The 15,920-nt window shown below is 36.5% G+C and overlaps 2 protein-coding genes across 2 annotated transcripts; both read left to right on the top strand.

Annotated features, from left to right (window-relative positions):
• Positions 1-451: 451 nt before the first annotated feature.
• On the top strand, positions 452-12,195 carry LOC116294884 (sec1 family domain-containing protein 1). Its single transcript, XM_089024075.1, has 26 exons — positions 452-505; positions 1,261-1,331; positions 1,585-1,673; positions 2,156-2,246; positions 2,733-2,855; positions 3,158-3,245; positions 3,551-3,640; positions 3,722-3,777; positions 4,160-4,242; positions 4,367-4,466; positions 4,666-4,817; positions 5,114-5,204; positions 5,557-5,633; positions 6,215-6,296; positions 6,386-6,445; positions 7,001-7,037; positions 7,149-7,216; positions 8,069-8,148; positions 8,350-8,412; positions 8,851-8,929; positions 9,085-9,138; positions 9,509-9,561; positions 9,677-9,713; positions 10,319-10,384; positions 11,072-11,143; positions 11,683-12,195. The coding sequence occupies exons 1-26, from the start codon at positions 475-477 to the stop codon at positions 11,710-11,712; spliced, it is 1,923 nt and encodes a 640-aa protein (XP_088880201.1). The 5' UTR covers positions 452-474; the 3' UTR covers positions 11,713-12,195.
• A 441-nt stretch (positions 12,196-12,636) lies between these two features.
• Positions 12,637-15,420, top strand: LOC116294893 (muscarinic acetylcholine receptor M2-like). The gene is made up of 2 exons (XM_031702585.2): positions 12,637-14,241; positions 14,329-15,420. The coding sequence occupies exons 1-2, from the start codon at positions 13,254-13,256 to the stop codon at positions 14,823-14,825; spliced, it is 1,485 nt and encodes a 494-aa protein (XP_031558445.2). The 5' UTR covers positions 12,637-13,253; the 3' UTR covers positions 14,826-15,420.
• Positions 15,421-15,920: the final 500 nt, after the last annotated feature.

Raw genomic sequence — 15,920 nt, 5'->3', positions numbered from 1 at the left:
TAAGAAACCTGTTGCCCTCGTTCCATGATTAAAATGGGATTTAGAAGCTGAATACTTCATAGAGAGAAGGAGGGATGGATTTATTAATTGTTCCAATCCTACCTGTACCCCTACTCCATTCCTATCTCCTTTTATCCAGCTTCCACCTCCTCCCCATCCTCTTTCTTTCTTCCTCCTCTCCCCTTCTTTCTCTCCCCTCCCCCTTTCTTTCTCCCTCCTCTCCCCTTCTTTCTCTATATAGGGTACCTCTCCTCTTTCCTTAGCTAGAAAAGAAATGGTTTTCAAGGAATTAGTCAAAACAAAAGAATATTTTCTGTTCAAAAACTAGAAGTGGGTGAAAAAGAATAACGAAAATTTAATTGGCAAGAAAAATCAAGTACAAGTCAAACTGTCTTTATGTCTTCACCACCGTCTGTCTGTCCATGTTAACGACACGTCGACAACTAAACTACGCATGCGTTAAGACCATCCAAGATGGCGGCCAGCATGAGATCAAGACAAATCGGTAAAGTATCTTATTTTAGCTTCGTCTTTTCTTATAATTCTGTATAATACTTCGTGTTATTTATCAAATAAAGCAAGTATATGTGATGAAAATTGTGTTGGAGTAAGAGGAATAGAGAAGAAAGGGAACTTCTTATACGAGATTCTTCCATCCATTTGCTCTGATTCCATTTTTTACATAAAAATATCTCAACGCCAGAAATAAAATAATTTAGTTTGAAAGGCTCAAGAAAACCTTTGAGATATAAGGAATTGATCAAGACATCAAAATATAAGTTTTAGCTACGTATTTGTAGCTTCTGGAGCGATTCTTTTGGTGATGCATTCAAATATCTAATTCCTTGAGTGATTTCAATATAATTATTATAATGTAGGATATAAGAATGACATCAGCTTACGTTTGGAAATCTTGTGTGGAATTCCATTAGATGCCAAAACGAATTCCAGATAGTTTTAAGGACATGACAACAATGTTGTATCTAGTGATGGTGATGATAATAATAATAATGCAAAATGCACATAGTGATTCTCAATCATTTATTTTCCTAAGTTCATGTTATCTGCTAATGGATTGATGGGTTGCAAGCATTCCCAAGAGTCAAAATAAAAAAACATAACTAATGAGAAATCTTTCGTTAAATGGCACAGTCCTGTACCCCCCCCCCCACCCCCCCCCCCCCCCCCACTCCCAGAGGCCACAATGATTTAATGTGCAGTCAAAAAATAGTGCTAATTCGATATGTACTTTATTCACAGAGGCCTTAAAGCGCATGTTGAATTTGAATCAACCTGTCAGCAAGTCTATTGCAGTAGAGCCAGCATGGAAGGTACTGTATGTAACTTATGATTAACCTACTAATGATCAGTAAAGGGTTGGGGTAAGGGATATTTCCTGGGGTGAAGGAACCTTTAGCTTCACGAAAATTGTTGTTTATTCTGATGGAAAAAACCTCCAACCTGGTTTGGAGATTTCCAGAATTTGTGGTGGATGAAAAATAAGCTCTATTCTGATAAGGACTGCTATCTGGATAGGGATTTTTGCATTAATCATTAATCATTAATTATTTTTTTCATTTGCAGGTGCTTGTATATGACAGATATGGACAGGACATTATCTCACCATTATTAACAGTAAAGGATTTGCGGGACATGGGTGTCACTCTACATCTGTAAGTATTGGGTACATTTAAAAAAAAATATTTTGTTTATAGGAAATAATGATAGATAATGAAGAAAGGAACAAAGAGGGAGACTGATTCCCCCAGGCATTTCACATTGGCAACAACAAGTCTTAGACAGGCATTTTCTGAGTTTGACAAACAAAGTGCATTCTGGTCTAGCTGGGGGGAAAACATCTTTTGTTCATAATGCCTTATGCTGTGATTTTTGTACCCAAGCTAGACCAGAATGCACTTTGTTTGTCATACAATTTCAGAAAAGGTCTAATATTGTGAATTGTTTACAACCCTTCTAATCCTAATTCCTAATAAAATCCCTACTGTAATTAAAATCTCTAGGAGGTAAAGGTAAAAATGTAAAATGTAAATGTAAGAAATGTAAGGTTACCATCCTTTACATGCTCTTTGTAGCCTTTGCTATATTATATTCTTACAGTTTAATAATTTATTACTGTATATGAATCCATTCCAAGGTTGCTACACACAGACAGAGATCCCATACCAGAGGTCCCAGCTGTGTATTTTGTTATGCCGTCTGAAGAGAATGTCAAACGAATATGTCAGGTACACAAACTACTATTCAGAGATCTCTTGGAGGCCTTGTTATGTTATCAGTGCTGTGCCTTATGTTGATAGTGAAAACAAACTTGTATATACGATCATTGAGGATCTCTTGCTTTTCTGGCAGTATACTGTTAAGGGCGATTTAGAAGGTAAGATTTTCTCCTACAACTATCATGTACAACACACTTGTGTCATGACACCTACGATTGTTGTAGCTTTTTTAAAACATGTTTTAAAATCCTACAACTTTTTTCGTGTTGTACACGTCTGTCGTAGGCGAGTTGTAGGCTTGATTTACACGCTACGACTCCAGTTGTAGGATGGTGCGAGCGTGTTGTATACGATTAGTTGTAGGCAAAAATTGTACTGTCTAAACCGGCCTTTAAAAAACAAATGTTGAACTTTGTTTTAAGAGCAAAAATGTCTCAGTTTCTGTTGTAGTTCTATTGTTTGTTAACTATATTAAATTGATGTTTTTTCTTACAGGACTGTAGAAATCAGCTGTATGAGTCATACTACCTCAATTTTATCACTGCTATAACAAGACAAAGACTTGAAGAAGTAGCAACGGTGGCAGTCCAAACAAACTGTGTTACACAAATATCAAAGGTACTCAATACCTCATTTGCTTCCTCCACTAAATCTAAAAACAGAGGCATAGCTAGGGGGGATGACTCCCAAAAGTTTGACTAAAGATTGTAAATTTTCTTTCTTTTCTATTTTACTGGGCTACCTGTGATTTGGTGGGAATTTTCGTTTTAGAACATCCTCCTAGATGTGTGTTCACCCCTTGTGCTCACCTCTGGTACTCTCTTTATTCCACTGCTAAATTCCACAATAATTCTGTGATTTAATGCACTAACTTAGAGAGAACAGTATCATATTGTTAACAAGCTGCTTTGGTCTTTTAGGTTTATGATCAATACTTGAATTTTATTTCACTGGAAGATGAGATGTTCACCACAAGGTTTCAAGACAGGGACTCTCTATCCTATTATGGTGGGTTCTTAAAACATCAATATCTCATGGAGAAATCCAGGGATCAGATGGATTGGGCATTGGGCGAGAGAATAACCACCTCCATAGCAAAGAGTAACGAGAAAACTAAATAAGAAGCTACGTCAGTACATATACAGACTTTTTACATCATAGACATGTTTACTCCCCTTGTATTTATCCAGGATCTGAATCCATAATTAGGTCTACTTTTTCATTAAGTACTTTATAATATAGGATGTGCTTGAAATAAAAGGGTATATGAAAGCATGTGCACTTAATTGCTTTCCTTTTCTTAAAATTCCCAGCCATTAACAGACCAGATGCTAAAGACACAGACATAGAAAACCTTAGAGATTCTATTGTGGACAGCTTATTTTGTCTGCTAGCTTCACTAGGTAAGCCAATCACTATTATTGACATTTTAATTAATATATACATGTGTAGTTGACAATGTTTTTTCTCCTCTGGGTTTTAAGGTACGGTTCCAATTATCCGCTGTCCTAAGGGCAATGCAGCTGAGATGGTAGCTGAGGTACAGTAACCTTTTTACATGCAATCTGCAATCATGCATGCAGTATGTATTTTAAGTGTTTGTCTACATACCTCACAGCATACCTAATCTAGAGGGCTATCAAGAGTACACAGTATAATATTATCTAAACCTTTTCAGCAAAACCTTGAGCCTTGACAGGGCTTAAAATAACAGCTGATCAGTCACTGGTCATGATCACGGTTCAAATTGGTTTACGCTTAGCCATACCTCATTTCTGGCTAAACGTTAATTATGGTCAAAATGACCAGCAAGGCAAAGATAATTTGACTGGACAAGACCCAGTTCTGACTGGACATTGTCTGATGTCCGGCCATTATTTGAATCCCTTCCCAGTGACTTCATTTCCTTTTATCTTAATCAGGGACTTGATAAAAAACTTCGAGAAAATCTCAGAGACTCCAGAAACAGTTTATTTACAACAGACATACCATCAGGACAGATAAGGTACTTAATATTGAGTTAAGTTTTTACATGCCAACTTGGAACAATCTTACAAATTTTAAATCAAACCAGCTGTGCATTGATGCATCAAGAAATAATAGACCATACTGTCTTTTTGTTTTGATAGCTTCCATCGGCCTGTTCTTGTAATATTGGATCGTAACATGGATCTTTGTACCCCTCTTCATCATACATGGACGTATCAGGCCTTAGCACATGATGTTTTGGTAAGAAACAGTTATAAAACTGTACTTGCATAATTCTATTTATTTTATTTCATTTCATTTCATTTCTTTCTATTCTATTCTATTCTCTATTCTATTCTATTCTATTCTATTCTATTCTATTCTATTCTATTCTATTCTATTCTATTCTATTCTATTTCATTAGCTTTGCCAACTAAATAAATAACCAATTTTTGAACAGGACCTGCATTTAAATCGAGTGACGGTAAGAGAGACACCACCAACTGTCAATGAAGAGCATCCAGATGCCCACCACAGGCATCCCAAACAAGTTAAAGTCAAGACCTACGATCTACATATGACAGACAAATTTTGGGCTACACATAAGGGCAGGTTGGTGTTGCTAGTCTCATAAAAAGACAGTCTGTAAAAATAATCATGGGAAGTATCAGTACCATAGCAATAAAGATGCTTGACCCTTGGAAATGTGTCATAATTATATGAATAGAGTTGTTTGTTGGTTCTATCTTGTGCTTTGGGGGTTTTATTAAGAATAATACAATTAGAAAAAGGCAGGCTGTGTGGAAGGGTAGTTGGTAAAAAAAAACAGGAAGAACTCGAGGGAGTTTACTGAAGACTTCACACATATGAGATGCTTACTAATTATTGACTTATCATTGGATTTGAAGTCCGTTTCCAACAGTTGCTGAATCCATACAGAAGGAATTGGATGAATACAGACAATCAGAGGAAGAAGTGAAGAGATTAAAGCATGTTATGGTATGTGGAGTAGTGTTCATGTATAAATACTAGTTAAAAAAATATGTCAGGCTTTTGGCTTTTAGGCATTGTCCAATTCAATGACGGTATTGTCAGATTTACTGTTGACGTTTTCAGATTTATAGCTGGTATTGTCACATTTAGATACATACAGACACACTTTATTGACTTTCCTCAGAGGGGCTTTTCAAAAGACAATTTAAGTTTTAAAAAATTTAAGCTTTATTCTGTAAAATCAGCCTCACAGCAACATGGAACATAACTAGTTATTAAATGTTCTCACTATACCTAGGATTTGACAATGTGTAAACTTAGTATCAGATCTAATTTGGTTTGTTTTTGTCATATGTAGGGAATGGATAACAGTAATGAAGAAGCCATGACAGAGTTACTAAACGACAGCACAGCAAAGCTTACCTCTGCCGTAAGGTAGGCATGCTAAATGTGCTCCATAATTATTTTATAGATAATAGACAATAGTGGAAAGTGAATGATCTCTCTAATCAACCTGCATCAACTATCAACCAGGGTGCCACAGTATAGATATGCCATAACATTAAAATGGCTTCCCATTGTTTTCATGCAAGTCATCCAATCAAAAAATTAGTTAATATGTGTACAGTTACCATGCAATACTGTACAGCAAAGAAAAAAGTAACTGTAATTACAGTGGAGTTCAAGGCTGAGTTCAATCGTCTCAGGCAACGGTTATTTATAATAACTTTATTTGCAAACAAATAATATTTAATAGAAAAAAGTTGCAAAAAGGGTGCTGCCAGGGAAGAACTGAATTCTCATATATGGGATATGAATAATAGGATTGAGTTATCCAGTGTAAAATTGTTAGTAAAGTTACACTGAAGCAAATCCATGGGACACTGTCTTAAGTTTGAGATTAGTGGAAGATAGTGATATGTTAGGCTCACAATGATGGGACTATATGGTATAAGGTATAGTCTATATTAGTATTTCTTTAAATTTAACACCATTTTTATCCAATTTTCATTTAGTTCCCTACCAGAACTCCTGGAAAAAAAGAAAGTAATTGACATGCACACAAATATTGCTACAGCTCTTCTGGATCAAATCAAAGTAAGAATCATATTTGCTTTTAACTCATTATTATTGCAGGCTTGGAATTTAAATACATGTTTTAATAGTTAATGATCCTTCACTTATAGACCAGGAAGCTAGATATTTACTTTGAAACTGAAGAAAAAATTATGAGCAAAACTACATTGGTAAGTAATCATTTGCAAATCTTCATTAGTAATATTAGGAACACCATCACAGTTAATCCCTAGCTGTCTTCAAGGACCACAGCACCCTAATAATCATTTGTAAATCACCCATTTTCAATGGACTATTCTCACACTGCAGCCATGTTGATTGGGACAATAAACTTTTCTTTATGTAGCCTTGCATTTAAGCACATCAGGATGAGGTTGTGTGGGGTTAAACAAAGGTTAATGTTCTCATGGCAAGAAACAATATTGGCGCCATGTGATCAAAGTCCATATCATGTCATGCAGTGCAAAAAAGATGGTAGGGGTACAACCTACCTCTTTTTTGTACTTAACCCTACATGTACTTACTTCTCTTATCTGGGCTGGGGTTTCCTGGTTTTTGAATCATTTTAATTCCAACAAAACTTGTTATTACACTAACAGCCACTTGGAAACATGTTCAATCGATTTTTTCGTGTTATTATTATTATTTTTCGCAAATATTCTTTTTGTTGTTGTTGTTGCAAAATATTTTTTTAAACGAATACTTTATTTTACTTTCTTCTTAAGGATAAATCTATTTTGGAGATTATACAAGACCCTGATGGTAGGTCGATGCATCACGAGACTTTCTTTTCAATTTAGAACTTTTTTCACTGTGTTAAGATCGTTTTTCTGGATATTGTTAACTTTAAAACTACTATGTCTTTGATTACAGCTGGCTCCGCAGAAGATAAGCTACGATTATTTATTATCTATTTTGTATCTGGTCCTAACATGTCACCTGTAAGTATATTGGATGTAAAGATAAAAGAATATGATTTATCATATAATTATCCATAAAATACCTATATTTCTCGAAAAGCTGATATATTTTCACATGTGAAAATAACATGTATTTTCACATGTGAAAATATTGTTACCATGTGTATTTAAGCTATTAGATTGTAAATAAAAACTTTTTATAACAATAAAAAGCTTGTCAAGTTGATTTTATGGATAATTATATAATAAACAGAATATTATGTGGGCGCTTGGAGATACTAAATTCATCTTCAAGTGTTAAAAAGATTTCTCACTCATTCACTGCCCTCACTTGTGAGAGTTCTTTTTAACACTCCAACATTTCGTATCTCCGCGTGCTCATGTAATATCCTCTATGTATGATTTAAATATAGGGCTCTTTCTATCTACATAATACTCAAAGGTGCTTACAGTCATAAGAGGTCATATGAGTGCAGACACTGAGGCTGGTCACTGCAAGGGTGTCTTTACATCCTCAGCGATTCTCACACATCCCTCCATTATTGGTTACCAATCCTGAATATGGACAGGACAGCCATTTGTAAATTTGTAATAAATTTGTAATAAATTTGTAATAAATTTGTAATCCAAGCCACTTGAAGGCACTTGCAATCCCTGTGTGTTAGTCTGTGTAGCGGCTCAAAGGAATTACCTCATTCCTAAGGGCCTCTGCAAGGTATCTTAATATTGGTTCAGCTGGCAATTCAACCCATGAAATCTGAGCATGCAGGTTGTCTTTAGTAGGTAGTTAGTTGGTTCAGCTGGTTCTTTATGACTGACTATCCAGTGCTTAGTTAATTTTGTTAAGTGATATTTTTTCCTTTTTGAACGAAGGCTGAGTTTGACCAGTATGCATCAGCCCTTATTGCTGTTGGTGTTGATTCTGCTGCACTCAGTTACATCAAGAAATGGAAGTAAGTACTCAGTGACCATTTATTATTTATCTGGGGGTGAGGGGGGTTTAGAAGAGGAAGGGGAAGATCAGAATTTTTTACGATATCTTGGGACATTGCATAAATTATTGTTTTGAAATTTGTGGGAATTTTTAACTTGGACAATGGAGGAATTTAAAAAAACTAAATCTTAGTTTTTCATAATTTTTTATTTTATTCTAGAGCCTTCACAAAGATCACCACGGCACCAGTACAGTCAGGCGGTGGGGGACAAAACACATACAGGTTTGTAAAAGTGCAGTACATAATTTAATAATTTCTTTATGATATGGTTTAGCTATTATATATTCATACCTCCCCCCATGGAGGGGAATAAGAATTTCCAAGAAGAGGGGATGGTCTGAGGAGGATATATTGTGTAGTTCCAGAAAATATTCATACCTCCCCCATAAAGGGGAATTACAATTCCTAAAAAGTGGAGGGAGTCTAAAGAGGATATGTTGGGTAGTTCCAAAAATATCCATACCTCTTCCAGAGAGGGGATAGAATTTCTAAGGGGTGAGGAGGGTCTGAGAAGAGTTTATTTTGTAGCTCCAGAAAATATCCATACCTCGCCCACAAAGAAAATTGGCATTGTTCCAAGGAACAAGGAGGGTCTGAAGGGAGTATGCAGCATACTTCACTTCTTTTAATCACTTATTTCTCATCTTATCTTTTTTTCAGTGCCATGTTTTCTCGTATCATGAGCTCAGGATCTCAGTTTGTCATGGAAGGTGTCAAGAATCTTGTAGTGGGCAACAAGGTACAACACCCTTACACCCTGTGGGGTACCTGTGGTAAAATGTCAACCACAGCAAATCCAACTAAACAAGCTCCTGTCATGTTTGAAATTTATATTTAAAGAACTTTGGGCTGATAAAATATGGAATTTACTGTAATTGTTCATCTTTTCACCAGAATTTACCTGTGACACGAATGCTGGATGCTTTGATGGACAACAAATCCAATCCGGTATGTAACGTGATACATCTGCAGTCAAGATAAATGGTAAAAATAGATGAAGTGATGTAAATGGATGAAATAGGTTGAAAGATAAGATAAATAAAAAAATGAAAATGGGAATTGCAATAGATTAGTAGATTAGTAAAGGGTTGACATCCTGGAACAGACCTAAGCAGAAAGAAGGAGAAATAGAGCAACTCTTTATGAACAAATTTTGAACAAGTATTTCTGGGATGAACCACTAGACTCAAAATCATAGAACAGCCCGTGGCTTTGTTGTGAAATGAGTTTCCAGTCTTTTAGATGCAATATAATGTATGTATTTAAAGTTTGTCTTTTGTCTTTTTATTTTTTAATTTATTTTTATTATTTCTTGCAGGAAGTAGAGGATTTTCGGTATTTTGACCCCAAAATGTTACGCGTCACTGACAGGTGAGGCCACCAGATGTTTTCTCTCTGCAACTCGTTTACCGTTTGTTAGCATTCTTATTTTATTTATGATTATTAGTGGATTATTTTATGTATTTTTATTTTATTTTATCGATAGTATGTCAATCCCAAGGAATAAAACACCGTTCCAGGAGGTATGATGGTTGTAAATTAGATATAAAAAACGCGCAAATTCCCCCCTCCCCATCCCCCTCCCCAACCCTGCATGCCTCGTCCAAATGAAAATTTCACAGAATTTCGCTTACCTCTTCTTTTAAGAAATTTCCCACCATCTACGAATGATAAGATATATTCGTAAAAGATATGGAGTGAATCTCTTATGGGTTGTGGGCCCATTCCAAAAATTAAAGACGTTGCGAAGAGCAAACAATTGGAAGGGAAGAATAGGACGAGTAATTTTTAGAAAGTCTCAATGGCGCACGGCCGAGTGAGTTACATGAAAATGAGGCATCCAAAGAAATAATGTTGTGTCAATGCAAAGTATACACTTGTTCGGTCTTTCTTTCCTTCTTACATTCAGGAACACAACAATTTTGCGGCGTCAAATTATGAGAAAATACTGTAAATTTGTAAATTTGGCCCTTTATGCCTCGTCTTCACCCGGCGGCCGTGCGCCATTTTGGATTTAGGCGTGTGATGGCGGAAAATTAGAATAACTTGGAGAAAATTCGGAGTAACTCTGATATTGTTTTATTCATTTCTATTACTTGATTCGTATATTTATTTCGTTTATTTGTAGGCCATCGTGTTTATGGTCGGTGGAGGCAATTTTATTGAATACCAAAACCTTATGGATTATTCAAAGGTAATCTGAAAAGGCCGAACACACCTTGGAATTACCAAATATTGAGTCTTATTCTGTGGAAATATTCAAAGATTATTTGTATTTCATTGCTAGCAGAGTCTCCCTCGTTGGTGATTCTTGGCAGAGAATCAGTCTCCTTTCCTAGCAGGGAAGATTTGTATAAACACTAGAGTTAAATAAAAACAGCAACACTGAGCCAAAAATGCTAAAACTCTAAATCAAAAATCCATCTTTTAGGTTTTTAAAGCTATTTTTCGTTCGCTTTTTTTTTGCGCGTATAAGTCTGTTTTCCATACCGACCTTTTTTGGTCCTTTTAAACCGTTAATACATCATTCTATCGAGTTTTTTCCTCATTAAAAAGACGATTAGCCTAAAAATAAAGAATAGGAAGACCAAATGGAAACGTATAGAAAACGAAAAGACGAAAGAATAAGTAGATTTTGTAAAATGTGGCAAAAGCAACGAAAAGCAGACGTGAGTGCTAGCGCCAGATTTTTAATGTTAGTGGGATGAAGTACTTCACACTTGGACGATAAGGGATTTGACGTCGTTTGACGCCTTTGAAGCTTTGTATCTTTTTTTAACTAATGATTTTTATTTTTGTAGAATTGGATCCGTAGCTTAAACTTCCAATTTAGATGTCTATTATTTCTACAGATGAACATATTAAATTCCTTTATTTATAGAGAAATTCGGGCACAAAGAAGATTATTTACGGCGCCAGTGAGGTTATCAATGCAACACAGTTTTTAAAACAGGTGAGCAGACGAATAATTACCTAAAATCTCCTTCGTAGAGACGCGAAAAAAATCATTTTTGACACTCAGCTGATCTTAATAGTGACGTACAAATGACGTTAAAAGGAAAAGTGATGCCTCAGTTTTGCAAATTTTCTCGATTCTGATTGGCTAACATTTTTTCTCAAATCAGCTGGACATCTTTCAATTTTCCGAAATTCAAGGAAACTGTTTGGTGTGAATTTGGGGATTCAAAATAGCCGATTTTTATTATTGTCTTGTTTTCACAATCCAGCGCAACACGAGTCGTTACTAAACCCCGACACTGAAAAGCGTAAAAAGTGAAAAATAAAAACCCAAATCTGTCCCAATTATTTTTTTTCATCTCAATTATTTTTTCATCTAAATATACAGACACCTCAATAAAATTTATTATTCTCATGTATTATGATTGAACGAAGATGGTGCATAAAATATTTCATAAGCAATAAATTATTTTAGGACATTTGTTTTTGATTGGTATTTTTAGGATGGATATGAATTTTGTTTTCTTGTTGCAGCTCACGCGCCTTGGCCAGGAAGCTTCATGAAAGATTGTAATTAAACGGTACGGGAGAAAATTTAAAATGGTAGCTACATGCCGTTATATTAAGACATTATTTACCGATTGGGGGTGGAGAGAATACTAGTTATAAGAAGGCCATCTCTAGCCCGTCTTTCCATTGAAAATTTAAACATTTTGAAATTCTTTTTCGAGAGGAAAGTGGGCCAAAAAAAGTTTCAAAATGGAAAAATTCATCTAAGAATAAATAAGCTTTACCGCCTCCACGAACTTAGTATCTGAAAAAACTCTAGCACAAAGCTTTTGATCCTATAAGTCTTATTCTACAGCAGTATGAATGAACAAGGAATAGCTCCAATGATTGGTTTCCCAATCATTCTCTTAGTTACTGTGGGTTTCCAAAAACTCCGTGATTTCAGAAGAGTTACTTACTAAATCTTAAAGAGAAATAAACGAAATAAAATGAAAAAAATTTCAAAATTGAACAATAAAATACGTATATCAGTCTGAATTGGAGTGGGAAAAGTGGTCAACTAGGTTTTGCTTTCCATAACTTTCTTGGACGGGTTTGTAATTCTCAGCCTTGACGTTCGTTTTTGAAAAAAAAAATTGATATCTTGGAATGATGATATAACGAGTCGCTATTATGGCCTTGATTTACTGAAGACTTGGTTCGTATAGCCATTGACAACGATTACATAACAACTTGTCAATGAAAATGTTGATTTAGGCATGCACACATTGTTAATATAAAACAAATAACGACAAGATGGTCATTTTAGTGTTGACAGTAAAATGGCAATCAAACTACGGTAATCTCTAATCATTTAATTTATATTAAAACTATATGCCCAAATCAACATTTTTATTAACAAGTTGGTATATAATCCTCGCACCATCATCTCACCGAAAAACATTTTCATCATAAATCGTGTAAGCAAAAAAAAAAAAAAAAAAATCTTCACATTTTTTAATGTCACCTAAATTAATTCTCTTGTTATTTTTTAATTTTACTTAAGACCAAAAGATTTTGACTGTTGATTTTCTTATCATTCACTGATCTTATCTATAGTCCTCAAAACGTTTTTACCGCTACGTGTTCACTTAAAGAATTAGCATTGTGTCAGTTGAAGGCGTAAAAATAGAACATTTTTTGACAGGTGTCCAGATAACTGGACAAAATAACCGCTTTTCCAGACTTTTCCGATCTAGTTTTTATGTAACTTTAATTTTTCTTTTTGTCGTTTGCTTAAGTGAAAGTTTTTGTAACAATTTTTCCCCCCCGTTGATTAAATTTATGGCCGTGCTTGGAGGCAATTTCCCGTAAAAATGAATTATTAATAGATGTCCAACAAAAGTGTAGGGTTAACAATGGGCTGAATTTTGCTTCCTGGGGGATAAAGGAGTCCAGTGAATGCAGCTTTTAGATTTCCTTGTTTTTTTGTTTGGTGTTGGGCGCTATATGAATATATTAGTAAGATGGTCGTGTTTTGGCTTACTAAACGAAAGGTTTTTCTCCAGTGTTATGACTGAGGCAAACGGTTCGAGAGAAATGTTCCAAAACTTCCCATGGCTCCTTCAAATAGCAGTTCACTACTGAACTCGAAGTCCCTTGAACAAATGCGACACGAACTTTCCTCGAGGGATATTCCTCTTGTTATAGCTGAAAGCTTTCTTCTGGCAAGTATTTCATTGGCATCGCTCTTGGGTAATATATTGGTCCTGATGGCCATCTACAAGAGCCCTCGACTTAAGTCTCCCACGAATTATCTCATAATTTCATTGGCATGGGGTAATCTCTTGACGGCTCTGATCGTTGTCCCGATGTCTACTGGAGTTCTAGCCACAGGCAAGATGTTCATGGGCGTTCAGGGCTGTAAAGCCTTCGGTTGCATGACTTATCTTTTGTCAAACATCACATTCTACACGATAGGACTGATTGCTTTTAACCGATTCTTGCTGGCTTTGAGTCCCAAATGGTATGACTTCTTCTTCAGTACCAAGTCCACTATCATGACCATCGTATCCAGTTGGGTTTTCCAGTTCATTTACGCCGTTTTGCCTGCCGTGACGAACTGGAGTGAAGTATTCTTAATGCCTGGTTACACCACCTGTGCGTTGTTTGTGACAAACCCGGCGGCGAAAGTGATTTACCGGACTCAGAGCGAGCTCCAAATGATTGGTGGGTTTATCATTATCATCATGTGTTATACTGTAGTACTTATCAAGATTAGAAAGACCCATCTCATCTTTCCCGAGGTGGAGGCAAGTACTATCATGGAGAATCCCAGAGACCCTCAAGGTGATCCAGTCGACCAATGCAGTCGGTCATCCCGGTATCTTACTCCTGACGTCCCCAATTCTCCGGTAACCGGAGTGACAAAGCGCCGTATGACTTCTGCAGTTTGTTTGCTTGAGAAAGTACCAGAAGAAAGTACAGTTGAAAAGGAACACGACGCACTGGACCAGCGCTGCAACACGGCCGGAAAACTAATCCAAGGAAACAGCTCGGACAACCCAGATGCTGGCAAATCAGGAGACCATGTTAAAACCAAAGGTACGAGCAACATCAGTCAGGATGTAGACCACGAAGAAGCCTACGAAAATGAAACAGAGAAATATTCTTCATTTGCCATTGTTTCAGATTATAAAAATGTTGTTCCAAGCGACTTCAACCAAGAAGCCTCGAAAGCACATAAGTACCACAGAGAAGAATCGTCCCACGATGGTATTGGTTCAGATTCTGATGCTGCTCCAAGCGATGCCAACCAAGTGGACCCAGAACTCGAGGCACAAGAATCACCAGCCGATGTGGCAGATTCTTCCAAAAGTGATCCACAACATCCCCACAGATTCCTGTCCCAGATGAAAACAACGAAGCTGTTGTTCGCAATAACTCTGTTCTTCCTTCTGTCGTGGGTTCCGCTGGCTGTCACCATAGTGGTGGAGTCCTACCAATCTGAGTACTTGTCGCGACAGGTTGAGCTGTTTGGCATCACACTCTTGTATCTAGGCACCACCTTCAATCCTGTCATTCTGCCCATCATGAGCAGGCACTTCAGGACGGAATTCTTGAAGATGCTTTGTATCAGGAACGCAGTAGCTGTTCGCCCTCAAGTCTCTGCAAAACCGAACGTTTAGGGGGAAAAAACGATTGCGAGTTATCAAGTATGGAATGTTCTTCGCATGAGAACTCCCCATTGCATATACTTTGCCACCTCCTCACTCGTGAACTTGCTAGAACTTGAAAGTAGACAGTTCTCGTGGATTGATGATTCGGCTTGTATAAGATTAGTATTAATCCTGAATTTGAATATGAAGTTGAAAAAATTTTTGGTTGTTTTGTGAATTAAAGATCGTGGGCTAGCACTAGTTAAAGCTTTGAACTGAGTTGATTAAAGTTAGTGAGCATATCAAATGAAAATGCTTCCATTCGGGACCAGTGCAGATCTTGCAAGGACCAACTGGATACATCATTTTCTGGCTATCCGGTTTTTTGAGCAATTTTTACTCTTTAATTTAGGTACGGAACCAAATGTGACGTTCATCCGCTGAAACCCCCATCCAGAATAGGCCCTTGGGCTTCCGAGAAAAAGAGATGGACTCAATATGTAGATTTGAAATTCCCAAATCGGAGTTCCAAATTCCTTATTTTAAAATCGGAGTTTCAAGACATATTCATGAAATTCACCACTTTCCATACATTCGTTTCACTGGTCAAATACGAAACATTCAATCAAGGCTAAACATTCAAATTTAGATATTCCTTCGAAACTACCGGTCAACCTCGAATGAATGCTTTGTGTTCGACAAGAGAACTGATGTATGGAAGATGGCAAATGGCCATGCACCCCGGTCTTTGCACCCTTGTTGCCAGTTCAGTTCTAATGCGTTTACCACTCCTCTGTGGACTGCTTAAAGCGTAACAGGTTTTGCAACCCAATAGACCCTTTTTGAGTTCCAAATTACCGCTGTATTTCTTGATTACAGACTCATTTACTCAGGCTTAGCCTTGAATCAGTGTCTAAATATTTACAAATACCAACGGTAAAGTAAAGAATGCACAACTTCAACAATACGAACACTTTGAAACTTGAAGGACCTTGACTGGAACACGTGAATATTCTTCACAAAATCGAGACTAAGCCTGAATAAATGAGTCCGTAATCAAGAAACACAGCGGTAATTTGGAACTCGAAAAGGGTCTATTGATAAGGCTGCCGATAGATCGAATTA

This window comes from Actinia tenebrosa, unplaced genomic scaffold, assembly GCF_029948245.1.
Source record: "Actinia tenebrosa isolate PJP-AT-01 unplaced genomic scaffold, QUT_ActTen_1.0 PGA_scaffold8__29_contigs__length_14323225, whole genome shotgun sequence".
In the NCBI taxonomy this organism is placed as follows: Eukaryota; Metazoa; Cnidaria; class Anthozoa; order Actiniaria; family Actiniidae; genus Actinia; species Actinia tenebrosa.
The sequence above is the reverse complement of the archived record's forward strand: the minus strand, read 5'-3'. Positions and strand labels throughout refer to the sequence as shown.

Bases quoted from the DNA above. Each gene is read 5' to 3' on its own strand.
- LOC116294884 (XM_089024075.1), top strand. From the start codon at position 475: ATGGCGGCCAGCATGAGATCAAGACAAATCG. The intron at 5,634-6,214 runs GTAGGCATGCTA...ATTTTCATTTAG, and splicing joins AAGCTTACCTCTGCCGTAAG to TTCCCTACCAGAACTCCTGG. The intron at 7,217-8,068 runs GTAAGTATATTG...TTTTGAACGAAG, and splicing joins CTGGTCCTAACATGTCACCT to GCTGAGTTTGACCAGTATGC.
- LOC116294893 (XM_031702585.2), top strand. From the start codon at position 13,254: ATGGCTCCTTCAAATAGCAGTTCACTACTGAACTCGAAGTCCCTTGAA. The intron at 14,242-14,328 runs GTACGAGCAACA...CCATTGTTTCAG, and splicing joins AGACCATGTTAAAACCAAAG to ATTATAAAAATGTTGTTCCA.